This window comes from Macaca fascicularis, chromosome 20 (genome assembly GCF_037993035.2).
Source record: "Macaca fascicularis isolate 582-1 chromosome 20, T2T-MFA8v1.1".
NCBI classification, from domain to species: domain Eukaryota; kingdom Metazoa; phylum Chordata; class Mammalia; order Primates; family Cercopithecidae; genus Macaca; species Macaca fascicularis.
This window is the reverse complement of record NC_088394.1, coordinates 63,949,561-63,977,451: the sequence shown is the minus strand read 5'-3', so window position 1 is coordinate 63,977,451 and position 27,891 is coordinate 63,949,561. Positions and strand designations below refer to the sequence as shown.

At 51.4% G+C, this 27,891-nt stretch overlaps 1 protein-coding gene across 1 annotated transcript in view; it reads right to left on the bottom strand.

Annotated features, from left to right (window-relative positions):
- PSKH1 (protein serine kinase H1) overlaps positions 1-27,891 on the bottom strand; it is a 39,843-nt gene extending 11,952 nt beyond the window's left edge. The window contains exons 1-2 of the mRNA XM_005592303.5: positions 27,776-27,891; positions 9,365-10,391 (exon numbers count right to left, since the gene is read on the bottom strand). Of these exons, the coding sequence (XP_005592360.1) occupies positions 9,365-10,321 (957 nt within the window). The 5' untranslated portion in view covers positions 10,322-10,391; positions 27,776-27,891. The remainder of the gene's footprint in view (positions 1-9,364; positions 10,392-27,775) is intronic.

Genomic DNA, 27,891 nt, shown 5'->3' with positions numbered 1-27,891 from the left:
CTTGTCACCCAGGTAGCAGCAGAGTGGCCATGAAGGTGGGCATCCTCTCTCAACAGTAGTCTGTCCCCTAACCAGCAGCACTCATAAGGCTCTGTGAGAATTTCTACCCAAGCCCACCTGTTCCTGGTATAGTCACCTGGGCTCACCCACAGCTCAGAGACTGCCCAAACAGAGGAGGGTGATAATTCAGGATGCTGAATGCAGCACACAGCAAAGCTCCTAATGGCATCACTCTAATATCAATCCTACAAGAGCCCCTTCATCTGTCCTGCCTCTAGGAATAGAACTCTTGACAAAAGCACTGACATCAAGGATGTCACATTTCATGTCAAGTAAATCACAGACTCTCCGCATTGGAGGACCCTGACAGTCCTCTACCATGAGTCTGCAGCTGATGACTCACCTTCTGTGCCGTCCTTTAGAAACAGCTCCTCCAGGCCTCCTAGGCCTCCTGTGATAGGAAGCCTCCTCTCAAGGTGACTGTGTCCTCAGACTGCTCTCATATTCACATAGGTCTTCCGTACCTCTCCCAACCTGTGTCTCTACCCAACTTCCAGCATGCCCTCTCCACTCCAGTGCCTCTGGGTGCTGCGTAAACATTCAGATTTCTCCTTTCCAGTAATCCTCTCCTCAGCATTTACTCCTCTTCCAAGAGTCTTGGATTTGCCCTAAAAGTTGACAAGCACACACCAGCCCTGGGCCTTTAAGTCTTCCTACTGCCTGTGCCCCCAGGCAGCTGTGGCCAGCAGCCTCCTAACTGCATTGCTAGCAGGCTCTCTGCTTCTTCCTGGAGTCTGACCCCTTGAGGGGAGCACTCCACAGGCTGCACAGTCTGTCTGCCTGTCAGCAGTCACATTTGAGACCCTTCCCAGGGTGTCACCAATAGCCACTGGTGCTTCCCTCAGGAGAAGCCAAGAGAAAGTTCCCCCACCAGTTATCACTTATAAATACTCCAGTTCAACCCAGCACACAGGTACCGCTGTGCACTAAGCCTGGACACGACAGTGGAGAGCATATGTACTGATGTACATGCTGTCCTCAAGGACCCTACAGGCTAGACAGGAGAGATGTGTCCACTGATCAGCAGCCAGAAAGTACTGAAACAAGAAACCAGCAATGTGCTGAGGCACACATACCAGGGAGAGCAGACTGCAGCACTAGACAGGCCAAGAACTCTGAAGCCAAGATAGCCTGGAATCAAATCCCAGACCTGCCACTCTCCGGCTGGTAGACCGTGGCCAAGTTACGTAACCTCACCATCCTCAGTTTCCTCATCTGTAAGGTGGGGGATTACATACCGCCTGGCAGGGTTGTCATAGATTGGAGGTGGGGGGTGCAGAACGTCCAGCTCTGGGTCTGCTACTCAGTAGGCACCACCCAATGGCAGTAGGCAGCATTATTTCTAAACAACTAAGACCGATACTGGGAGCTGCGTGAACAGTTGAGGCAGAAGCGTGGTGTGGAGAGTGAACAGAGGCAATGGCTCAGACCTGTGGTATGCAGGGAGTGGGGTGGGGTCTAGGGCACGGGCTTTGGGCTGGGGGATCTGGAGTGCCAGGATGGCAGGCAGGACCCCACATGCCCTCCAGGTCAGAGGGTAGCCCAGAATGCTCTCCAAGTCTGCCCATACAAGCTGATGTCCCTCCTGCAGAGCTAGGGCTCTGCCCCATACTCCAGTTAGCCTTCCTCCTGCCAGGCTCCCTTCCCACTTTCTGCTGCCTTCCTCCTCCACTACCCAGAACCCAGAGGGCTCCTCCCACAGTGCAGAGGGCTCCCAACAACAAACACCAGGCCTGCCCCAGCCTCTTCAACCTCTGCTCCGTCACTCCCAATCTGTTTATTCTGGAGCACTCAGCAATGCTCCCTTCTCTGGGCCTCCTCCTTCTCAAAACCCATCTTCTGCAGGAAGCTTTCTATTCAAGTCCATGGAAGCCACTGAGCCTTACAGAGAACTGGGGCTGCATGGACAGAGCCCACAGGAAACAGGCACACCAGACCGGGCCTGGTATACAAGGGACAGCACTCTACCGGATCAGTGAACAGGAAAGGTGCCCCTAGAAAGGCATCAAGCGCCATGAGACACTCGCTGGTGAGGAATGCATACCTCCAAACGCTGCTGCGTCGGAGGTCCTTCATTCACACAGCAACATCCCCCTCACCATGGCACACTCTCTCTCTCAGAGGTTATCCCAGCAGAGCCTTGCTCTCTTACACGGCCTTCCTAAGGGCAAATGCCTATCACACATACAGGACAGATGGCTGGAGTGGGTGGGGTGAAGGCCCAACCACCTGACCTGAGCGCCACAGTCCACGTTGCAGACTGTCCAGGCCCAGTGGCTCTATGCCAAGGCCTGTGTTCACGTGTGCCTGCCAATGCAGGTTCATCCTATGACCATTCCCTATTCTAGTTCCTTACCCCCAGGCAATCTCAACCTCCATGGATAGGAAGAACAGGCCTTCACGTCTCTTGCATTTTCCCCAGGTGTGTGCAGGTGTGTTTGTGGGTGGGCAGTGGCCAGGAGAACAACAAAAAAGCCTGTCCTAGTGTCCTGGGATAGAGCTATAAAAGCATGCCAGGTTGCTGGCAGGAACTTGAAGGAGGTGCTGCCTCTGCTTACCAGGAGACTGTCTAGCTGTGAAGTGAATGGCTAGAAGGAGTGATTGCTGGGTCCCATTCTAGCGATGTCTGTCCTCACCTCCATGCAGAAACATAAAGAGAAACCAGGGCCCTGCCAGGGAGTGGCAGAGGCTGGTACTTCTCAGACACCTGATGTTCATGCACATCCCCTGGAATCTCGTTAAAATGTAGATTCTGATTTATTAGGTCTTGTGGGGCCTGAGGGTCTGCTGGACTGGTCTCCAGCTGAGAGAGCCTGATCTCATGATAAGGACCCCTCCCCCAGGAAATGTCCCAGACTGATCCCTCCCAACCCAGAGCTCTCCACAGGGGGTGGTAGAATCTGATTTTTGGGGTCAGGCAAGCTCCCGGTCACAGATTAGGGCCACCAGAGTCTGCCAGGCCAGAGTCTGCCAGGATTTGCCTCTGGAGCTGGGAACTGATGCTTTTCAGCTCCGGGTAAAGCGTAGTAGGAGCAAAGGCAGGGCAGTGACACACACACACACACACACACACACACACACACACACACACATTCTCTCTCTCTCTCTCTCTCTCTCTCTCTCTCTCTCTCTCTCTCTCAGCTCCGGGTAAAGCGTAGTAGGAGCAAAGGCAGGGCAGTGCCACACACACACACACACACACACACTCTCTCTCTCTCTCTCTCTCTCTCTCTCTCTCTCACTGACTGAGCCGCAGAATCCTGCCCTGTGATTCCAGCAGAGCAGCAAGCAGAATCTAAGGACCCAGTCTTTCAGCTACAGTAGGACTGGGCAGGAATCCACTCCCCACCCCATTTGTCATGTTCCAACCCTCAGGTAATCAATAGCCAATTAGCAAGACTGTGCAAGCTCCAATTAGATAAACTGCCAGGTCAACAACTGCCAGAATCAGGAACTCAGGCAAACCTACAGGCTTGTAGCAGAGTCTTTCCTCTGTCAGCACATCTTGGGAAATCTCTCTCCCTCCCTCCTGGTCTAAGCTCAATGCTCCCCTCTGCCAGCTGGACCCTCAACAGCCTGGCACCATGCAGAGCTCCCAGAACACAACCAGCTTCTCAAACTTCAGACATTCCCAGATCTATCTTAAAATTTCAGTTTCCGGTGGCTCAAGCCTGTAATCCCAGCACTTTGGGAGGCCGAGGCGGGTGGATCACAAGGTCAGGAGATCGAGACCACAGTGAAACCCCGTCTCTACTAAAAATACAAAAAATTAGCCGGGCGCGGTGGCGGGCGCCTGTAGTCCCAGCTACTCAGGAGGCTGAGGCAGGAGAATGGCGTGAACCCAGGAGGCGGAGCTTGCAGTGAGCCGAGATCGCGCCACTGCACTCCAGCCTGGGCAACAGCGTGAGACTCCGTCTCAAAAAAAAAAAAAAAAAAAAAAAAAAAAAAATTTCAGTTTCACCAGGCGTGGTGGCTCACACTTGTAATCCTAGCACTTTGGGAGCCTGAGGCGGGCAGATCACCTCAGGTCAGGAGTTTGAGACCAGTCTAGCCAATATGCCAAACCCCCGTCTCTACTAAAAATACAAAAATTAGCCGGGCATGGTGGCACACTCCTGTAATCCCAGCTACTCTGGAGGCTGAGGCAGGAGAATCGCTGGAACCTGGGAGGTGGAGGCTACAATGGGCTGAGATCGTGCCACCACTCTCCAGCCTGGGCGACAGAGCAAGACTACGTCTCAAAGGAAAAAAAAAAAAAATTCAGGCCGGGAGCAGTGGCTCACGCCTGTAATCCCAGAACTTTGGGAGGCTGACGCAGGCAGATCACCTGAGGTTGGGAGTTCGAGACCAGCCTGACCAACATGGAGAAACCCCGTCTCTACTAAAAATACAAAATTAGCTGGGCATGGTGGCACATGCCTGTAATCCCAGCTACTTGGGAGGCTGAGGCAGGAGAATCTCTTGAACCCAGGAGGCACAGGTTGCAGTGAGCCAAGATCACGCCACTGTACTCCAGCCTGGGCAATAAGAGCGAAACTCCATACCAAAAAAAAAAAAAAAAAAAAAAATTCAGTTTCAGCTACAACCTCACATGGTTCTCCAGAGCCTGCTATCAGGACAACTGAACTTCCCACGTGCCCTGCAGGGTCCTCTGATGGACCTCAGCTATATATGAACCTGTCCCTCAGACCACTGCCCCCAGGCCTGCCTCCTGCTTTCTCCCTCCTATACTTCTGTGGCTGTCATTCCCTTTTTCTTCGTCTAACTCCTCATGGCCATGCTCCAAATTCCAGGTTCCCTCTTCTCTAAGACTGTCCCTGACCACCCCAGCCCATTTTTAAGGCACTTGCCTAAAAACCCACTCCTAAAGCATGTTCTTATAGGTCAATGTTATCAACACCACCTGGTGTTTGTTAGAAATGCAGACCCTCAGGCCCCACCTAGACCTATTAAATCAGAATCTACATTTTAACGAGATTCCAGGGGATGTGCATGAACATCAGATGTCTGAGAAGTACCAGCCTCTGCCACTCCCTGGCAGGGCCCTGGTTTCTCTTTATGTTTCTGCATGGAGGTGAGGACAGACATCGCTAGAATGGGACCCAGCAATCACTCCTTCTAGCCATTCACTTCACAGCTAGACAGTCTCCTGGTAAGCAGAGGCAGCACCTCCTTCAAGTTCCTGCCAGCAACCTGGCATGCTTTTATAGCTGTATCAGAGAACACCAGGACAGGCTTTAAAAAAAAAAAATTTTTTTTAAGACAGGGTCTTGGCCAGGTGTGGTGGCTCACACCTGTAATCCCAGCACTTTAGGAGGCTGAGGCAGGCGGATCACCTGAGGTCAGGAGTTCAAGACCAGCCTGGCCAACATGGTGAAACCCCATCTCTACTAAAAATATAAAAAATTAGCCGTGCGTGGTGGCATGTGCCTGTAGTCCCAGCTACTCGGGAGGTTGAGGCAGGAGAATCACTTGAATCTGGGAGATGGAAGCTGCAGTGAGCCAAGATGGCACCCCTGCACTCCAGCCTGGGTAACACAGCAAGACACCATCTTCACACAGGCTGGAGTGCAGTGGCACATTCACAGCTCCCTGCAACCTTGAACTCCTGGGCTGAAGTGATCCTCCTACCTCAGCCTCCTGAGTAGCTGGGACTACAGGCATGTGCCCACACCTGGCTAAATTTTGTTTTATTTTGTTTTATTTTAGGATGGAGTCTCATTATATTGCCCAGGCAGTCTCAAATTCCTGGCTTCAGGTGATCCTCCTGCCTCAGCTGAGATTACAAATGTGAGCCACCATGCCCAGCCTGGGAGAGGATTTTTTTTGTTTTTGTTTTCCTTTTTTTGAGACAAGAGTTTCACTCTTGTTGCCCAGGCTGAAGTGCAATGGCACAATCTCAGCTCACTGCAACCTCTGCCTTGCGGGTTCAAGCGATTCTCCTGCCTTAGCCTCCCAAGTAGCTGGGATTACAGGCATATGCCACCATGCCCGACTAATTTTGCATTTTTAGTAGAGATGGATTTCACCATGTTGGTCAGGCTGGTCTCGAACTCCCGACCTCAAGTGATCCTCCCGCCTTGGCCTCCCAAAGTGCTGGGATTACAGGTGTGAGCCACCACGCCCAGTTAGGAGAGGATTTATTTTTGTTTGTTTGTTTTTGAGACGGAGTCTCACTCACGCCCAGGCTGGAGTGCACTGGCACCATCGCGGCTCACTGCAAGCTCCACCTCCCGGGTTCACGCCATTATCCTGCCTCAGCCTCCTGAGTAGCTGAGACTACAGGCGCCCGCCACCACACCCGGCTAATTTTTGTATTTTTAGTATAGACGAGGTTTCACTGTGTTAGCCAGAATGGTCTCCATCTCCTGACCTCATGATCTGCCCACCTCAGCCTCCCAACATGCTGGAATTACAGGCATAAGCCACCGTGCCCAGCCTTGGAAGAGGATTTCTTATCTCCAGTTTATAGCTACAGATTGTGCCAACCTGATGGCCAATCCATATCTGACAACCAAGTAAACATCAGGGCATTGCCCCAACGTTACTGAGGGGATCATCATCAGGATCAAGGGGCTCGTCTTTAAATTGTTCCCTCTGTCACCACCTGTGCCTGCTCCTCTCACACTTCCCAGTGCCTTCCATAGACACCAAAAGCTCACACTTGCCATGATGATGCTGGGAACCAAATTATCTGAACCCTGAATCAAATCTAATTAGACTGGAATGGTCCCGAGTGTGATAGTTAATTCACTGTTGGGCACTTCTGACTTTTAACTGAGTATTGGGGACTGTTCTCTGGCTTCGCAGGCTCTCATTCAGTACCAGTATGGTCCCATTTATCGCCCAGTGCTATAAGCATGTGACAGATTTTCTGCAGAACTCACCTGTCCACTTAAAACCTGAGAATGACAGTGGGCCAGGACTGAGTTCTCCACAAGGCTGACCACTCTGCAGTAAGCACCTGGTGGTCTACAGTGGCCCCTTCACCCTTAGGCCCACAGATCCCAGTTACTGGTATAAATCTTCACCACCTGCCTGACTCCTACTCAACCATCTCCTAAGAGTGGTACAAACAAACACCATCCCCTGTGCCTGCAACAGAGCCAGCCTGAGGAGGAAAGCTTCCCTCCCTTCCTTGTGCCACCTTTGAGAGGCATAACATGGGGATGCCCCTAGGGAATGCCAACCCCCTCCCCAGCAGGAGGAAGTCCTCAATGGATCCCATAGCCACATCTGGAAGCTGTCAGGGAAGGTGATACAGCACAGGACCTCAAGTGCTAAAGGCAAAGTAAGTGGCATGAGGCTGTTAGGTGACTTTTTTTTTTTTTTTTTTTTGAGATGGAGTTTCACTCTTTTTGCCCAGGCTGGAGTGCAATGGCACAGCCTCGGTTTACTGCAACCTCTGCCTCCCGGGTTCAAGTGATTCTCTTACCTCAGCCTCCCGAGTAGCTGGGATTATAGGTGCCCACTGCCACACCTGGCTAATTTTGTGTTTTCAGTAGAGATAAGGTTTCACCATGTTGGCCAGGCTGGTCTTAAACTCCTGACTTCCAGTAATCCACCTGTCTCGGCCTCCCAAAGTTCTGGGATTACAGGTGTGAGCCACCGCACCTGGCCAGCTGTTGGGTGACTCTTGAAGGAAATGCTGGCTGGGGCCAGAGAGGGCCCAGCCCATACCCCTGGGAGGAAAGCTGGGCCACAGAAGGGAGCTCTTCCAGAGCTCCTTCCCTTCTACAGAAGATGTACAAGAGGCACAGATAGCACCTCAGCAGGTCCATGTCTGAGAGAAACACTCTATGGGGAGCCCCCTAGAAGAGGGAGCTCTCACTGCCTGGGCAAAATCTTGTCATCCTGCCAAGCTCACCTCCCTCCCACATAAAGCTGACACATACTCTCTTCTTCACAGCCTTCCCAGCACACCACTAGGCTACAGCTGCCATGCTTGCTGCTTCCTACGGTCAGCCTTGTCTTCTACCCAGTCAGCATCCTTCCTAAGGACCAATCAGCCCTCACTTTTTCTGTACCTTCCTTCGGCTCCCAACGGTGCTGAAACCTCACACATTTTGGGAGGTATCAGGACTATCAATGGATCCAAAGACACAAACTGACGGCCTGGCGGTTGAATCTGACCTGCAGGTTACTGTTTGTTGACGCACAAGAAGCTGCTTAAATATGTGAATCAGAATATTCTAACATTTTAAGATTAGACTTTCTGGCCGGGTGCAGTGGCTCACACCTGTAATCCCAAAACTTTGGGAGGCCAAGGCGGGCAGATCACCTGAGGTCTGGAGTTCGAGACCAGCCTGGCCAACATGGCAAAACCTCATCTCTACTAAAAATGCAAAAATTAGATGGGCGAGGTGGTGCGGGCCTGTAATCCCAGGTCTGTAATCCCAGCCACTTAGGAGGCTGAGGCAGGAGAATCGCTCGGACCCAGGAGGTGGAGATTACAATGAGCCAAGATTGTGCCACTGCACTCCAGCCTGGGCAACAGAGCAAGACTCCATCTCAAAAAATAAAAGATCAGATTTTCTGGCTTCTCTTCTAAAAAAAAATCAGATATGGACACATGAGGTCCTCACTGTGTGGCAAAACTGGACAGAGATGAGAAGCTGCTTTCTGAGATGGGCATGTTCAGTCTAGCTTGGCTGGGGCCCCACAGAGCAGATGCAGATACCCACATACTTTCAGCCCACCTCTGAGCTCATCTGCAGCTGTGGCACACTGCTTGGTGCCTGGCAACAGCTTCCCACCGCCAGTGCCTGCATCTCTCTGCTTCTCTGCCTAAAGACTTTCTCTAGCACTAGTTGGTATCAGGACAGCCCAGAAGCACCAGGGATTTAGTGCCCTCAAAGAAATTCTCAACCCATGAAGTACAGGAGTTGGTGGATAAAAAAAAGAAAGAAAGAAAGAAAGAAACTCACGTTCCTGCTCTTTGGTGGTACAACTGTGAGGCACGTTCCACATGGTTATTACCATGGTCTCCAGTGGCCCACAGTGGCAGCCACTTCTCAATCTACTCTACTGACTTTCTCCCTTTCCTGCCTCGCTTTCCCCACTCCTTCACTTGCAGTTACTCAAATCACATCCTAAATAAACTATCTGCTCCCAAGCCCTTGTCTCAGGGCTCACCTTGAGGGAACCCAAACTACACTGTGATAGTCTCACTTTGTCCCTTTTACATGACCTGCCTGGCCCTCATGAGCATGGCCCTGAGGACGTACCTCTGACAGAGCTGCAGGAAATACCTGCCCCCGCAGGTGCCTCCCCAACATGCCGGGACAGGGCAGCACAGACTCACCTCCCCAGAGTAACTGTACTTGCCCCTGAGGATCTGCCGGTACAGCCGGGTACGGTTGTCGTCCTCAAACGGCATGGTGCCACTGAGTAGGATGTAGGCAATGACGCCCAGCGCCCACATGTCCACTGAGTTGGTGTAGGGCTTGCGGACCAGGACTTCTGGGGCAATGTACTCAGGCGTGCCACAGGTGGTCTTCATCAAGCAGTCGTCACCCTTCTTGCGAGCACTGGCCAGGCCAAAGTCGGTGATGATGATCTTAGAGTCAGTGCCTGGATGGTAGTAGAGCAGATTCTCAGGTTTGAGGTCTCGGTGTGTGATGCCCAGTGCGTGCAGATACCGGACGCCATCCAGCACCATCTGTAGCACCCGTGTGGCATCACGCTCGGTGAAGGAGCCCTTGGCAATGATGCGGTCGAAGAGCTCTCCACCAGTGGCCAGCTCCATCACCATGTACACCCGCTCCTGCGTCTCGAACACCTCCACCAGCTGGATGATATTAGCATGACGCACCCGACGCAGCACACGCAGCTCCGACTCACACACCTCCCGTCCCTCCCGGTACTTGGTCTCAATCATCTTGATGGCATATGGCTGCCGGGTTGCCCGGTGCTCTACACGTACCACTCGGCTGAAGCTGCCTCGGCCAATTAGGGCCTTGATGTCATACTTAGCTGTCACACGTGGGTCAAACTTGGCCCTGTACTTAGCTACCCTGGCCCTGCGTGGTGGTTCTGAGGGAGGCTCCGTGTGGCCAGCAGTCGGGGGACTGGGACAGGGGTGTGCATATTGACTTGCTGCTGGGAACCCAGCTTTGACAGGGCCAACACTGTCCACCTCTGTGATGAAGTGCTTGTACACATCACTATTAGTGCCACTGAAGGGCTCCACCTTCTTGACCAGATCCAGCTGGACATCCTTGGGTGGCTCGGGAAGGACCTTGCTTGTCCCACAGCCCATCACGGACACGAGGGCATCCTCTCCAGCGAGGCTGGCAGGACCTGCTCTGAAGGCAGTGCCCCGTCTACACCTACACACAAAGAGAGAACAAGTCAGCACAGCCAGGACAACTCTAAGGAAACCAGCCGTCCTCCTCAGCTCTCCCTCTCCAGAAACCCAGTCTCATTAAAACCAAACTCCTAGGCCGGGCGCGGTGGCTCAAGCCTGTAATCCCAGCACTTTGGGAGGCCGAGACGGGCGGATCACGAGGTCGGGAGATCGAGACCATCCTGGCTAACATGGTGAAACCCCGTCTCTACTAAAAATACAAAAAACTAGCCGGGCGAGGTGGCGGGCGCCTGTAGTCCCAGCTACTCAGGAGGCTGAGGCAGGAGAATGGCGTAAACCCGGGAGGCAGAGCTTGCAGTGAGCTGAGATCCGGCCACTGCACTCCAGCCTGGGCGGCAGAGCGAGACTCCGTCTCAAAAAAAAAAAAAAAAAAAAAAAAAAAACCAAACTCCTAGCCAGGCGTGATGGCTCACACTTGTAACCCCAACACCTCGGGAAGCTGAGGCAAGTGGATTACCTAAGGTCAGGAGTTCAAGACCAGCCTGGCCAACATGGTGAAAACCCGTCTCTACTAAAATTACAAAAATTAGCCGGTCACGGTGGCATACACCTGTAATCCCAGCTACTCGGGAGGCTGAGGCACAAGAATTGATTGAACCCAGGAGGTGGAGGTTGCAGTGAGCTGAGATTGCACCACTGCACTCCAGCATGGGTGACAGAGCGAGACTCTGTCTCAAACAAACAAAAAACCGAAGTCCTGGCTCTCATTTATTTCCCTGGTCAGGAGTATAGCTTTGCTGTTCAAGAGCCCAGACTCAACATAGGGTCTAGCTGAAAAGATGGCCCGAGCATCACGGCTTCTTTTTTTTTTTTTTTTTTTGATACGGAGTCTCGCTCTGTCACCCAGGCTTGAGTGCAGTGGCGCACGGTCTCTGCTCATTGCAAGCTCCGCCACCCGGGTTCACGCCATTCTCCTGCCTCAGCCTCCCAAGTAGCTGGGACTACAGGCGCCCACCACCACGCCCAGCTAATTTTTTGTATTTTTTTTTAATAGAAACGGGGTTTCACCATGTTAACCAGGATGGTCTCAATCTCCTGACCTCGTGATCCGCCCGCCTCAGCCTCCCGAAGTGCTGGGATTACAGGTGTGAGCCATCACGCCCAGCCACATCACGGCTTTGACTCATATCTCCCTGGGCCTCAGTCTCATGCTGCTCTTCAACCCTGAGAGGGGGCAGGAACACGCACAGCCTCAGCCGTCAGGGCGCCCACCCTCCTCACTCCTCTGCCTGGGCCCCTTATCCTAGTTGAAGTCCCATGTTTCTAAAATGTTAAAATCATTCCTCTTATTATTCTGACTCATCTTTTCCAAAATGGGGGTGTGAAGTGTTGGAGGCCTGCTCTCTAACACCATCACCCACCAGGGCTCAGAAAGCTGCTTCTCCAAGGCCTCCTTCATGGGTATCTTTCCCAGCCCTTTGGGCTTCCTACAGGGGTTGGTCCCTCTGCAACAAACAACAAACCACTTCCCTGGGGCTCTCCCTCATTCTCCTGGAAGGCTTCCACTCCTTCGCTAATGCACCGTCCCCACCCTAGCAGTTTAACTCCCTATTCCAGGGTCTCTCACTTCCCCAGCACACTACATGGATGGCTGAAATCCCACACAAGGCCCAGAGCTGCTGTAATCAACTCCAGTGAACTTGGGACCACAAGCCTCAGCACACGCCACCTGGTGACTGCAAAACTTGCCTGGTCTTCATTCAAGAGTCAGAGGCGGGGCCGGGCATGGTGGCTCATGCCTGTGATCCCATCACTTTGGAAGGCCGAGGCAGGCAGATCACCTGAGGTCAGGAGTTTGAGATCAGCCTGGCCAACATGGTAAAACCCCATTTCTACTAAAAGTATAAAAATTAGAGCCGGGCGCGGTGGCTCACGCCTGTAATCCCAGCACTTTGGGAGGCCGAGGCGGGCGGATCACAAGGTCAGGAGATCGAGACCACGGTGAAACCCCGTCTCTACTAAAAATACAAAAAATTAGCCGGGCGCGGTTGTGGGCGCCTGTAGTCCCAGCTACTCGGGAGGCTGAGGCAGGAGAATGGCGTGAACCCGGGAGGCGGAGCTTGCAGTGAGCCGAGATCGCGCCACTGCACTCCAGCCTGGGCGACAGAGCGAGACTCCGTCTCAAAAAAAAAAAAAAAAAAAAAATTAGCTGGGCGTGGTGATGGACGCCTGTAATCCCAGCTACTTGGGCAAGAATCGCTTGAACCCGAGAGGCAGAGGTTGCAGTGAGCTGACATTGTGCCACCCCACTCTAGCCTGGGCAAAAGAGTGAGACTCCATCTCAAAAAAAAAAAAAAAAAAGAGTCAGAGGGGCTTGAGCTCAGAGACGACACTGGCAGTTTCACTCAGATTTAACTCAGGATGAAGATCAGGGTTATTTTGCTTCCTTACGATGGGGATTCAGGAGCCCTTCCAGTTTGATTCCCAGAGATGTTCCAACCATGAACAATACCCTGGGGCTGGTGGGGCCCCGGACAAGGTGCAGTGCTGAAGTTACTGCTTTCCAGAGGTACAACCTTTCTAACGGGAGGGCTCTTCTCTATGTCTACCCGAGTGCTCCAAGGGTTGAAGAGAGCTAAGGATTTCCTATTAATTATGACACACAGGCTGAGCCCAGTGGCTCACGCCTGTAATCCCAGCACTTTGGGAGGCCGAGGTGGGCGGATCACTTGAAGTCCAGAGTTCAAGACCAGCCTAGACAACATGGTAAAACCTCATCTCTACTAAAAAAAAAAAACATTAGCTGGGTGTGGTGATGCACACCTGTTTGTAACCCCAGCTACTAGGGAGGCTGAGGCAGAAGAATCACTTGAACCCGGTGAAGGTTGCACTGAGCCAAGACTGCACCACTGCACTCCAGCCCGGGCAACAGAGCGAGATCTGTCTTAAAAGAAAAAAAAAGGCTGGGCACAGTGGCTCACGTTTGTAATCCCAGCACTTTGGGAGGCCGAGGCGGGTGGATCACGAGGTCAGGAGATCGAGACCATCCTGGCTAACACGGTGAAACCCCGTCTCTACTAAAAAATACAAAAAATTAGCCAGGTGAGGTGGCGGGCGCCTGTAGTCCCAGCTACTCGGGAGGCTGAGGCAGGAGAATGGCGTGAACCCGGGAGGCGGAGCTTGCAGTGAGCTGAGATCCGGCCACTGTACTCCAGCCTGGGCGACAAAGAGAGAGTCCATCTCCAAAAAAAACAGGCTGGGTGCGGTGGCTCACGCCTGTAATCCCAGCACTTTGGGAGGCCAAGGCGGGCGGATCACCAGAGGTCGGGAGTTCAAGACCAGCCTGGCCAACATCGTGAAACCCCGTCTCTACTAGAAATACAAAATTAGCCGGGCTTGGTGGCACATGCCTGTAATCCCAGCTACTTGGGAGGCTGAGGCAGGAGAATCATTTGAACCCAGGAGGCAGACGTTGGAGTGAGCCGAGATCACTCCATAGAACTCCAGCCTGGGCAACAACAGCGAAACTCTGTCAAAAAGAAAAAAAATTATGACACACAGAACTGGAAGACGAATGATCAATTCAGATAAAACATTTATTAAATATCTAGTAGATACCAGGGGCACAGGAATAAATAAAACATGGTCCAATGTAGGTTATATTTTCACACACACACACACACACACACAAACAAGTAGAACATGGTCAACTGACTCACAATCTAAAAAAAGAGAGAAGCATAAAAAGAGATAATTTTTTTTTTCTTTTTTTGAGACAGAGTCTCCTTCACCCAGGCTGGAGTGCAGAGGCACGACCTCAGCTAACTGCAGCTTCTGTCTCCCAAGTTCAAGCGATTCTCATGCCTCAGGCTCACAAGTAGCTGGGATTACAGGCACCTGCCATCTCGCCTGGGTAATTGAGAGAAAGGGTTTCATGTTGGCCAGGTTGGTCTCCAAATCCTGACCTCAGGTGATCTGCCAGCTTTGGCTTTCCAAAGTGCTCGGAAAACAGGTGTGAGCCACTGCGACCAGCCAAAAACATAATTTCAATATAACACGGTAAGTGTTAAGTTTAAGAACCAACAGTAGATAACGTAGAGTGAAGCCGGGGTTAGGAAAACCTTCCTGAAGGAGGTAACCTCCATGCTGAATTTTGAAGCAAGAATGAGTCAGATGAGGAAAGGTAGGAATGGTGTTTCAGGGAGAGAGAATAACACACTGTAAAGGCTCAGAAACCCAGAGTAACATCCTGTGTCTAGGAATGGGCAGTTTGGTGGTATAAAGGCAGGAATGTGGAGATGAAGTTATAGAAGGTCAGCAGAAGCTGGTTCTGGAGAGCAACACAAGTGAGGACCAGGACCTTCCTGGGAAGTGAAGGAGAGCTATGAAAGCGTTTACGAGAAAAGAGGCAGTCAGATCTGTGTTTAGAGAGAAGGATGAGGTTGACCTGGAGGAGGGTCAAAGTGGATTAAAAGGGCCAGTAAGAGCTGGGCGTGGTGACTCATGCCTTTAATCCCAGCACTTTGGGAGGTCGAGGCGGGGGGATCACGAGGTCAGGAGATCAAGATCATAGTGGCTAACACGGTGAAACCCTGTCTCCACTAAAAATACAAAAAATTAGCTGGGCGTGGTGGCAGGCACCTGTATTCCCACCTATGCGGGAGGCTAAGGCGTGAACCCGGGAGGCGGAGATTGCAGTGAGCAGAGATTGCACCACTGCACTCCAGCCTGGGCGACAGAGTGAGACTCTGTCTCAACAACAACAAAAAAAAAGACGAGTAAGAGTATGGTGTCCCATTGGCCAGGTGTGGTCATCCCAGCACTGGGAGTAATCCCAGCACTTTGGGAGTAATCCCAACTCTTTGGGAGGCTGAGGTTCCGGGGATAGCTTGAGTGCAGGAGTTCGAGACTCGCCTGGACAACACAGTGAGACCCTGTCTCTACAAAAGATTACAAAATTAGCTGGGTAGGCTGGGCACAGTGGCTCACGCCTGTAATCCTAGCACTTTGGGAGGCTGAGGCAGGTGAATCACCTGAGGTTGGGAGTTTGAGACCAGCCTGATCAACATGGAGAAACTCTGTCTCTACTAAAAATACAAAAATTAGGCTGGGCGCGGTGGCTCAGACCTGTAATCCCAGCACTTTTGGGAGGTCGAGGTGGGCGGATCACAAGATCAGGAGCTCGAGACCAGTCTGACCAATATAGTAAAACCCCATCTCTACCAAAAGAATACAAAAATATGGCCGGGCGCGGTGGCTCAAGCCTGTAATCCCAGCACTTTGGAAGGCCGAGACGGGCGGATCACAAGGTCAGGAGATCGAGACCATCCTGGCTAACACGGCGAAACCCCGTCTCTACTAAAAACACAAAAAATTAGCCAGGCGAGGTGGCGGCGCCTGTGGTACAGCTACTCGGGAGGCTGAGGCAGGAGAATGGCGGGAACCCGGGAGGCGGAGCTTGCAGTGAGCTGAGATCTGGCCACTGCACTCCAGCCTGGGCGACAGAGCGAGACTCCGTCTCAAAAAAAAAAAAAAAAAAAAAAAATATTAGCTGGGTGTGGTGGCGCATGCCTGTAATCCTAGCTACTCGGGAGGCTGAGGCAGAAGAATTACTTGAACCCGGGAGGCGGAGGTTACAATGAGCCAAGATTGCACTACTGCACACCAGCCTGGATGACACAGTGAGACTCTGTCTCAAAAAATATGTAAAAAAATACAAATACAAATACAAAAACTAGCCAGGCATTGTGGCAGGCGCCTGCAATCCCAGCTAATCTGGAGGCTGAGGCAGGAGAATTGCTTGAACCTGGGAGGCGTAGGTTGCAGTGAGCCGAGATCACACCACCGCATTCCAGCCTGGGCAACAGAGTGAGACTCCGTCTCAAAAAAAAAAAAAAAAAATCAGCTGGGTATGATGGTATGCACCTGTAGTCCCAGTTACTTTGGAGGCTAAAGCAGGAAGATTGCTTGAGCCCAAGAGATCAAGGCTGCAGTGAGCTATGATCACACCACTGCACTCCAGCCTGGGTGACAGAGCAAGACCCTGTTTTAAAAAGGAAAATAAAAAAAAGAATGTAGTGCCCCACACAGTAGAGTAGAATCGAGAGATAACAGCAGCAGAACTTCCATGCTGGGCGGAAGGGAAGAATGAGGACAGCACCCAGTTCCTTGCACAGCTCAGGGGCAAGTGGTCAGGAGGGTAGCAGGAAGCACAGATTTGGGAAGCAGTGTAAAGAGTTCAGTTTTGGATGTGTGGTGTGCATGTGGACCATGCATGTGACATTTACTGTGGGTTTCTGGATATAGAACCTGATGTCTGAAAAGAGCTGATCAGAGTCAGGGACTCCAGGGCTGCCCAAGGATAGTGCTTGGGGCCATGGGCAACACTGACACCTCCTCACACCCTTGTGAAGTTTGCAGCAGATCCCATCATAGGTGGCAGAGGGAGGCCCAAGCAGGTTTTACTGTGGCATCTTGAGGGCCATAGAGAACCCACAGAGACCATCAGATTACAGTGAGTCAAAGGCCTGAATTCGGCTGGGTGTGGTGACTCACGCCTATAATCCTAACACTTTGGGAGGCCGAGGCGGGCAGATTACAAGGTCAGGAGATCGAGACAATCCTGGCTAACACGGTGAAACCCCGTCTCTACTAGAAATACTAAAAAAAAAAAAAAAAAAATAGGCCGGGCGCGGTGGCTCAAGCCTGTAATCCCAGCACTTTGGGAGGCCGAGGCGGGCGGATCACAAGGTCAGGAGATCGAGACCACAGTGAAACCCCGTCTCTACTAAAAATACAAAAAAAAAATTAGCCGGGCGCGGTGGCGGGCGCCTGTAGTCCCAGCTACTCAGGAGGCTGAGGCAGGAGAATGGCGTGAACCCAGGAGGCGGAGCTTGCAGTGAGCCGAGATCGCGCCACTGCACTCCAGCCTGGGCGACAGCGTGAGACTCCGTCTCAAAAAAAAAAAAAAAAAAAAAAAAAAAAAAAAAAAAAATAGCCGGCCGGGCGTGGTGGCTCACACCTGTAATCCCAGCACTTTGGGAGGCTGAGGCAGGTAGATCACAAGGTCAGGAGATCAAGACCATTCTGGCTAACACAGTGAAACCCCGTCTCTACTAAAAATACAAAAATTAGCAGAGCATGGTGGTGCACACCTGTCATCGCAGCTACTCAGGAGGCTGAGGTAGGAGAATCACTTGAACCAGGGAGGCGGAGGTTGCAGTGAGCCGAGACCGCACCACTGCACTCCAGCCTGGGCGAGAGAGCGAGACTCTGTCTCCAAAAAACAAAAAACAAAAGGCCTAACTTTTCAATTCATTTTTACTTCTTTTTTTTTTTTTGAGATGGAGTCTCGCTTTATCACCTAAGTTGAAGTGCAGTGACACAATCTCAGCTCACTGCAACCTCTGCTTTCCAAGTTCAAATGATTCTCGTGCCTTAGCCTCCCAAGTAGCTGATTATAGGCATGTGCCATCATGCCTGGTTAATTTTTGTATTTTTAGTAGAGACAGCGTTATGACACGTTGGCCACTGGTCTTGAACTCCTGGCCTCAAGTGATCCGCCCACCCCGCCTCCTAAAGTGTTGGGATTACAGGGGTGAGCCACTGCACCTGACCTGACTTTTCACTTCAAACAAACAAAGCCTGCACAGGGATCAAAAGTAAGTCAGCATCAGGACACAGTGGTTGACACTGTGATCCTAGCACTTTGGGAGGCCAAGGTGGAAAGACTGCTTGAGCCCTGGAGTCTGAGACCAGCCAGGGCAATGTAGTAAGACCCCATCTCTACAAAAAATTAGTCAGGCATGGTGGCATGCACCTGTAGTCCCAGATACTCAGGAGGCTGAGGTGGGAGGATCGCTTGAGCCAGGGAAGTTGAGTGTTTGTGCCACAGCACTCCAGCCTGGGCGACAGAGCAAGACTCTGTCTCCAAAAAAAAAATAGGCTGGGCACAGTGGCTCATGCCTGTAATGCTAGCACTTTGGGAGGCTGAGGCAGGTGGATTGCCTGAGCTCAGGAGTTTGAGCCAGCCTGGGCAACACGGTGAAACCCCATCTCTGCTAAAATACAAAAAAAAATTAGCCAGGCGTGGTGGCATGCGCCTGTAGTCGCAGCTACTCGGGAGGCTGAGGCAGGAGAATTGCTTGAACCCAGGAGGCGGAGGTTGCAGTGAGCCGAGATTGCGCCACTGCACTCCAGCCTGGGCGACAGAGCAAAACTCCGTCTCTTCAAAAATAAATAGGCCAGGCGCGGTGGCTCACGCCTGTAATCCCAGCACTTTGGGAGGCTGAGGCGGGCAGATTACGAGGTCAGGAGATTGAGACCATCCTGGCTAACAGGGTGAAACCCCGTCTCTACTAAAAAAGACAAAAATTAGCCAGGTAAGGTGGCAGGTGCCTGTAATCCCAGCTACTCAGGAGGCTGAGGCAGGAGAATTGCTTGAACCCGGGAGGCAGAGCTTGTAGTGAGCCAAGATCGCGCCACTGCACTCCAGCCTGAGCAACAGAACAAGACTCTGTCTCAAAAAATAAATAAATAGGCCGGGCGCGGTGGCTCAAGCCTGTAATCCCGGCACTTTGGGAGGCTGAGACGGGCGGATCACGAAGTCAGGAGATCGAAGCCATCCTGGCTAACATGGTGAAACCCCGCCTCTATTAAAAAATACAAAAAACTAGCCGGGCGCGGTGGCGGGCGCCTGTAGTCCCAGCTACTCGGGAGGCTGAGGCAGGAGAATGGCGTAAACCCGGGAGGCGGAGCTTGCAGTGAGCTGAGATCTGGCCACTGCACTCCAGCCTGGGCGACAGAGCAAGACTCCGTCTCAAAAAAAAAAAAAAGAAAAAAATAAATAAAAATAAATAGATAAATAAATAAAGTCAGTCGGCAATAAGAGAGTCAAGGATTTTCCCTCTGACCTTCCTTTTCTCTTCCTGGGACACAGTTTCTCTCCCATTGATTCCAATCAGAAACTCTGTAAAGACAGGCTGATGCGGGTACTCCACCATCCAAACTACAGATTGAAACTGGAGGATGATATTAGACTAAATTGGCCAAGAGAGGGGAAAAAAAAAAAAAAAAAGAAAGTGGACAAGAGAGGGTGCTGGCTGAGAGGTGGAGATCATGGGCAACAGCCCTCAGGTGATCACAGCTGCTCCACAGTCCCATCACATCTGGTTTTTTTTTTTTTTTTTTTGAGACGGAGTCTCGCTCTGCCGCCCAGGCTGGAGTGCAATGGCCGGATCTCAGCTCACTGCAAGCTCCGCCTCCCGGGTTCACGCCATTCTCCTGCCTCAGCCTCCCGAGTAGCTGGGACTACAGGCGCCCGCCACCTCGCCCGGCTAATTTTTTGTATTTTTAGTAGAGACGGGGTTTCACCGTGTTAGCCAGGATGGTCTCGATCTCCTGACCTCGTGATCCGCCCGTCTCGGCCTCCCAAAGTGCTGGGATTACAGGCTTGAGCCACCGCGCCCGGCCAGTTTTTTTTTTTTTTTTTGAGACGGAGTCTCGTTCTGTCGCCCAGGCTGGAGTGCAGTGGCCGGATCTCAGCTCACTGCAAGCTCTGCCTCCCGGGTTTACGCCATTCTCCTGCCTCAGCCTCCCCAGTAGCTGGGACTACAGGAACCTGCCACCATGCCTGGCTAGTTTTTTGTTATTTTTTTTTAGTAGAGACGGGGTTTCACCGTGTTAGCCGGGATGGTCTCGATCTCCTGACCTCGTGATCCACCCGTCTCAGCCTCCCAAAGTGCTGGGATTACAGGCTTGAGCCACCGCGCCCGGCCATCACATCTGTTAAACTCCCTCTCCACACTGTGGTCAGGTGAAAATGCAGACTCTATGACACGGGAGGTGGCTGGTAAAGCTCCTAGGAAGAAAAGCAGAGCCTTTTCCTGTTCCCAGCATCTCTTGTGTGTGCCTCTAGCCCAGTGACCATGGTGGGTGTAGGGGTGGGCAAGGATGAGTAAGGAAGCTTCAGAAAGAGAGACTTCCCAGGAGGGTCACACTATGTCATCTTGCAGAAAGTACCCAACTCTCTAGAGTCCGCCTCCAAACCTTCAACTCCCAGCCTGGTCCAAAGCACTCTTCAAGGAAGGCATGCACATTGGACAGTGTGGCAATGAGTGTAAGCATTCAGCATTATCATCCTCACTGACACTCTACAGAAATGACAGTCCAGGAGAGGTAAAGAGACTCGTCCAAAGCCACTCAGACGGTGGTGATGAAGCATCTTGGACCCAAATCTCCTAGTTCCCCATCTGGGGCTCCTTCTAGCACTCAGGAAAGACTCCAGCAGTGCTGGGCCTCATCCAGTCCAGGCCTCGAACCTTCCCCATGCCACTGAGTTGATGAACCCACAAAGCTTTCCTGAGGATCTTTCCTGAAAGGTCTGCTTTAGAAACCTCCATTCTAACTATAATCTGAGTCACGCTGCTCACTGCTCTATTCCGGAGGGCCTTTGATCACTACAGCTGTCAGACCCTTGAGGGAAGGGGCCATTCTCAGGTTTCCAGAACTCCCTTGGTATTTATCAAAGTGCTGAACTCAGAGCAAATGAAATGTGGTCTGGCCGGGTGCAGTGGCTCACGCCTGTAATCCCAGCACTTTGGGAGGCCAAGGTGGGCAGATCACCTGAGGTCAGGAGTACAAGATCAGCCTGGCCAACATGGTGAAACCCGTCTCTACTAAAAATACAAAAAAATTTCCAGGCATCGTGGTGGGTGCCTGTAATCCCAGCTACTCGGAAGCTGAGGGAGGAGAATCGTTTGACCCTGGGAAGCGGAGGTTGCAGTGAGCTGAGATCATGCCACTGCACTCCAGCCTGAGCGACAGGGCAACACTCCGAAGAAGAAAAAAAAAGAAAAAGAAAGAAAAAGAAAAACAGGCCGGGCACAGTGGCTCCTGCCTGTAACCCTAGCACTCTGGGAGGCTGAGGCAAGTGGATCACTTGAGATCAGGAGTTTGAAACCACCTGTCCAACATGGTGAAACCCCATCTCTACTAAAAATACAAAAAAATTAGCCGAGTGTGGTGGTGAACACCTGGAATCCCAGATACTCGGGAGGCTGAGGCTGAAAAATCGCTTGAACCTGGAAGGTAGAGGTTGCAGTGAGTCGAGATCACGCCACTGCACTCCAGCCTGGGCGACAGAGCGAGACTCCATCTCAAAAAAAAAAAAGAAAAGAAAAGAAATGTGGTCTGGCTCTTGGATTTCTCTTTGCTGCAAGGCAAAGAGAACCTCAGAAATTTTGAAGAGGCCAGATCGGTGGTTAAACCATAGCCACACTCTTTGGACACCCTGTAAGTATCCTCAACAATGAAGGAAGGAAGTTTGAGTTTTACAGATTCTTATCTGAATGCCAAAGCAAGTTTGTTCACAAGCTGCCAAAGCTAGCCCCATTTGTGGGGAAAGCCAGGGTCCCGGAGCAGGGAGCAAGGATGAATCCTGAAGCAATTTCCTGGCCATAGAGGCAGGGTCTGTGAATGTCTTCCAGACAAGGAAACATAGGAACCTTGCCCTCTCCAAGCAAAGCTTTATAACCTGTCACCTGCAAAGATCTCCATATTCTACTGCCATGTTTTGAAAAACTGTCTACCGGCTGGGTGGTGCTGCTCACACCTGTAATCCCAGCACTTTGGGAGGTCGAGGCAGGCGGATCACAAGGTCAGGAGTTCAAGCCCAGCCTGGCCAAGACGGTGAAACCCTGTCTCTACTCAAAACACAAAAATTAGCCAGGTGTGGTGGCACGTGCCTGTAATCCCAGCTACTCGGGAGGCTGAGGCAGAGAACTGCTCGAACCCGGGAGGCAGAGGTGGCAGTGAGCCAAGATCGTGCCACTGCACTCCAGCCTGGGCAACAGAGCAAGACTCCATTTCCAAAAAAAAAAAAAAAAAGAAAAAGAAAAACTGTCTACCAAAATGAAGTAGTTAGTAATTTCTCAATAATTCCAGAAATAAGGCTGGATGCAGTGGCACACGCCTATAATCCCAACACTCTGGGGGCAAGGACAAGAGGATTGCTTGAAGCCAGGAGTTTCAAACCAGGCTGGGCAACATAACAAGACCTTGTCTCTACAGAAAAAAAAGTTTTTTCTTTTTTTTCGGGATAGGGTCTCACTCTGTCACCCAGGTTGGAGTGCAGTGACACAATCTCGGCTTGCTGCAGCCTCCGCCTCCTGGGTTCAAGTGGTTCTTGTGCCTCAGCCTCCCGAGAACTAGGATGCCCAGCTAATCTTTGTATTTTCAGTAGAGACAGGGTTTCACCATGTTGCCCAGGCTGTTCTCGAACTCTTGAGCCCAAGTGATCTGCCTGTCTTGGCCTCTCTACAAAAAAATGTTAAAAAAATTAGCTGGGTGTGGCCGGGCGCAGTGGCTCACACCTGTAATCCCAGCACTTTGGAAGGCTGATGAAGGTGGATCGTGGGGTCAAGAGTTCAAGACCACCCTGGCCAACAGAATGAAACCCCATCTCTACTAAAAATAGACAAAAAATTAGCCGGGCATGGTGGTGTGCGCCTGTAGTCCCAGCTACTTGGGAGGCTGAGGCAGGAGAATGGTGTGAACCCGGGAGGCAGAGCTTCCAGTGAGCCGAGATGGTGCCACTGCACTCCAGCCTGGGCGACAGAGCAAGACTCCATCTCAAAAAAACAAAAAAAAATTAGCTGGGTGTGGTGCTGTGTGCCTGTAGTCCCACTCAGGAGGCTGAGGTGAGAGTCACTTGAACATGGGAAGGCAAGGTTGCAGTGAGCTATGATTATGCCACTGCAATCCAGCCTGGCAACAGAGTGAGACCATGCCATCATCAGAAATATAGACCCTGGCAATGCACCTGGGGTTCTCCTTCCAAAATTCCATGTTCAACCCAGAAATATTTACTGAATTCCTGCTGTGGGTCAGGAACTCTGCCAGAGGTTGTGACAAACAAAAAGCAGGTAGCCATAGTCTCTACTCTCAAGGAACTTACAGCCTGGATGGCTCCACACCAACAGTCCCTTGATCCATGACTCTTAGGATGCCCTGAGAGGCCATTTCAAGGGTGGCAGCTTGGAAAGAAAACGTTCTCCCAGCAAATGAAAACATCACATTTTTCCACCTTAGCATCACATCAGACACCATGGCAACAGAGGGCTGTACCAAGAATTAGTTCAGTGATGACCTAGCCAACACAAACTAGCTTAATGCTCATTGAGTAAGATTCCTGGAAGGAAAGGGAGTTCAAATAAATAAGTCTCTCTCCAGTTCTCAACAAGCAAAACTGCTTCCCTTCTTCCAGTGCTGTACTTCTTTCTCTCAAAAATTTTTCTCCATGCCAACATATACACAGAGAATGATAGAATGATACTATTGCATAACACCCAGGAGTCAATGGAGACAGCTGTTCTCAGCTATCGTGAAGCTTAAGGGTTGATACTTTGGCACACCTATAGCCCATTCACATCATACAGCTGGGAAGCTGTGAAGAGGACCTAAGTTGCCCATATTACAAACTCACACTTCCAAAGTAAAACAGAAGGCCAAAGCAAAGTCTCACTCATTTAACTATGAACTTGTGATTGATAGAGAACTCCAGCACCTACTTCAGATTCTCCGTCTCAAAAAAAAAAAAAAAAAGCAAGCACACTATTATCAGTTTTCCCCAATGACCAGAAATGACCTTGAGGAAATCATATAATACAAAGCACTTCCTACACACAACTAAGCCTGAAGAACAAACAGGCTTATTAAGACAAGACCTTCTAGCCAGTTGTGGTGGCTCAGGCTTGTAATCCCAGCACTTTGGGAGGCCGAGGTTAGTGGATCACCTGAGGTCAGGAATTTGAGACCAGCCTGAGCAATATGGTGAAACCTCATCTCTACTAAAAATACAAAAATTAGCTGGGTGTGTAAGCCAGGCAACATGGCTCACGCCTGTAATCCCAGCACTTTGGGAGGCCGAGGTGGGTGGATCACCTGAGGTCAGGAATTTGAGACCAGCCTGACCCACATGGAGAAACCCCATCTCTACTAAAAATACAATGGGCTTGGTGGCGCATGCCTATAATCCCAGCTATTTGGGAAGGCTGAGGTAGGAGAATTGCTTGAACCTGGGAGGTGGAGGTTGCGGTGAGCTGAGATCGCGCCATTGCACTCTAGCCTGGGCAACAAGAGCAAAACTCCGTCTCAAAAAAAAAAAAAAAAAAAAAAAAAAAATTAGGGTATGGTGGCAGGCATCTGTAGTCCCAGCTACTCAGGAGGCTGAGACAGGAGAACGGCTTGAACCTGGGAGTCGGAGGTTGTAGCTAGCCGAGCTCACGCCATCGCACTCCAGCCTGGCGACAGAGCGAGGTATCGTCTCAAAAAAAAAAAAAAGAAAAGAAAAAAGAAGACAAGTCCTTCTTTTGACAAGGGAAACTCTGCGAAGAGGAGCATTAGCAATAAAAGTGGCTTCCATTAACTGAGTGCCAACTATGCTAAGGATCTTATATGTACCATCTCACTCCTCTCTACAAGCACATGTAGTAGGCACGATTATTCCTATTTTTGAATAAGGAAATTAGGACTTAGAGAACCTCAAGATTTCAGAAAAGCCAGAAACTGAATCCAGGTCTTCCTGACACCAAAGCCCATGCTTCTAGGCATGAGACGACAACAGGAGTTCACAAGGCAAGCCCTTCTCACTGGACAAAGGAGACAACAGTTTTCTTAGGCAATGACAAAGATCTTCAACAAGAAAGCACAGTAAAGTTACCTGGGAAGTTTTTTCAATATACAGATACCTTGCCGGATGAGGTGGCTCACACCTGTAATCCCAACACTTTGGGAGGCTGAGACGGGTGGATCACGAGGTCAAGAGTTCAAGACCAGCCTGGCTAACAGGATGAAACCCCGTCTCTACTAAGAATACAAAAATTAGCCAGGTGTGGTGGTGCGTGCCTATAATCCCAGCTACTCGGAAGGCTGAGGCAGGAGAATCGCTTGAACCTGGGAGGCAAAGGTTGCAGTGAGCTGAGATCGCACCACTGCACTACCAGCCTGGGTGACAGAGCAAGACTCCATCTCAAAAAAAAAAAAAAAAAAAAAAAACAGATTCCAGCTGTGCGCGATGGCTCACGCCTGTAATCCCAACACTTTGGGAGGCCGAGGTGGGCGGATCACGAGGTCAGGAGATTGAGACCATCCTGGCTAACACGGCGAAACCACGTCTCTACTAAAAATATAAAAAATTAGCTAGGCATGGTGGTGGGTGCCTGTAGTCCCAGCTGGTAGGGAGGCTGAGGCAGGAGAATGGCATGGAGGCAGGAGAATGGCGTGAACCCAGGAGGCGGAGCTTGCAGTGAGCCGAGATGGCGCCACTGCACTCCAGCCTGGGCGACACAGCAAGACTCCGTCTCAAAAAAAAAAAAAAATACAGATTTCTACCCCAGATCTTCATCATCAAAATCTCAAAGAGTGGGCCAGGTGCAGTGGCTCTTGCCTGTAACCCCAAAACTTTGGGAGGCCAAGGTGGGAGGACTGCTTGAGCCCAGGAGTTCGACACCAGCTGGGGCAACATGGCAAGACATCGTCTCTGTTTAAAAAAAAAAAAGAAGAATCTCAGCCGGGCATAGTGGCTCATTCCTGTAATCCCAGCACTTTGGGAGGCCGAGGCAGGTGGACCACCTGAGGTCAGGAGTTCGAGACCAGCCTGGCCAACATGTTAAACCCCATCTCTACTAAAAATACAAAAATTAGTTGGGTGTAGTGGCGCTTGCCTGTAATCCCAGCTACTCTGGAGGCTGAGGCAGGAGAATCACTTGAAGCTGGGGGACAGAGGTTGCAGTGAACCAAGATTGTGCCACTGCACTCCAGCCTGGGCAAAAAGAGCGAAACTCCGTCTCAAAAAGAAAAAAAACCTCAGACAGTGAGGCTTTTGAATTTGTATCACAAAATTATCCCAGGAGATTTTGGACTATCCAGGATTAAGAGGCTGTACCACCTACCACACACATACGTTGCATTTGCTGTGCTCATCTCAGATCCTAGCCCTGATAGGTGCTCAAAAATACAGCTGAATCTATCCATTCATAAGTCAGCATTCAGCAAATGCTACTGGAGGCTAGCCCCTATTTTATGCCAGGCACAGAGCCAGACATATGCACACAGAAGACCACCATGTGACACAACAGGATGTACTCAATAGTAGCAGCATGGATATGAGGAGTTAATGGTTATATGTCAAGCAAGGGAGATTTTTTTTCCTAGGAAGTGACATCTCAGGTGGATTTTATAGGACAGATGTAAGTTTCCAACACTGGTAGGTGGTCGGTGGGGTGGAAGGCAGCGTATTGCGAACTAAGAAAACTGCGTATCTAAAGCACAAGGGGACCAAGCACAGTGGCTCACGCTTGTATTAATAATCTCAATACGTTGGGAGCCTAGGCGGGAGGGTCTCTTGAAGCCAGCCCTGGCAACAAAGCCAGACTCCCAGGCTCTACAAAAAATGTTAAAACTTAGCCAGGCGTGGAGGGGAGCGCCTGTTGTCTCAGCTACTCGGGAGGTTGAGGTGGGAGGATCATTTGAATCCAGGAGTTCAAGGCTGCAGTGAGCTATGAATGAGCCATTGCACTCCAGCTTGGGCAAGAGACCTTGTCTCAAAATTAGTAATACTAAAGCACAAAGATATGAATCCAGAGCTAACAGAAGCACCACACGCTTTAACAACAATAAACTACGTAAAGGGAGCACAAAAGCGCTCTGGTGTTGACTGGCTGGTTAAGCCTTCACCAGATTTTGAAGACCCCTGAATGCCTTGCTAAGAAGCGTGGCCTTTGTCTTGAAGGCACTAAGGAACCACTTTCAGGCAGTGACGGACTTATTCAGATTTTCAGGTGGGAATTATCACTTCAGCCGCTTTATGGAGGGGGACTAAGTGTGAGGGGCTAGGCTTCCCCTTGCAGGTAGAGGAATGACAAGCTTGCCAAGCAGGCAATCCAGCTGGGCTCAAACCTGCTATTTCCCAGCCTGCACAAGGAAGCGATCAGCTGCCCCGCCGGCCCCAGGCAGATGCAAAGGAGGAGTGTGGAGTAGGCGCCGGGCGCGAGAAGGCAGTAAGGACAAGGACAACCAGGTTGGATCAACCTGACCCGCTCTGGACGCGGGGCGGCTAAACAGCAAGCAGGCAGGGCAACCGACCACGTCCACCAGGCCCACGCGGGCCTAGAGACGGGATACCCAGCAAGACAGCACGTTCCGAGGCCAGTCCGAACTCGGACGCCGGGGACCCGAGCAGCCATCGCCCGACCTGCTCTCCAACCCTGTAGGCCCTGGCGCATGGGACACGGGCCGACGCTGCGGACTGACCAGGGGCAGGCCCCGGTGCGCCAGAAAGCGACCACGACCACAGTTCGGCCGCCCCTCCCGCCCGTCGGGCCGTCGTCCTGGGCCGGGCCGCCTCACCTCGCGCGGGCGGCGGGCTCTTCGGCGTCTCGGTGGCTCTGTGGGCCATCTCCAGGCAGTGGCCGCGGCCACCGACTTCGCCGCCGCCGTCGCTGCCGCCATTCTCGGGCGTTAGC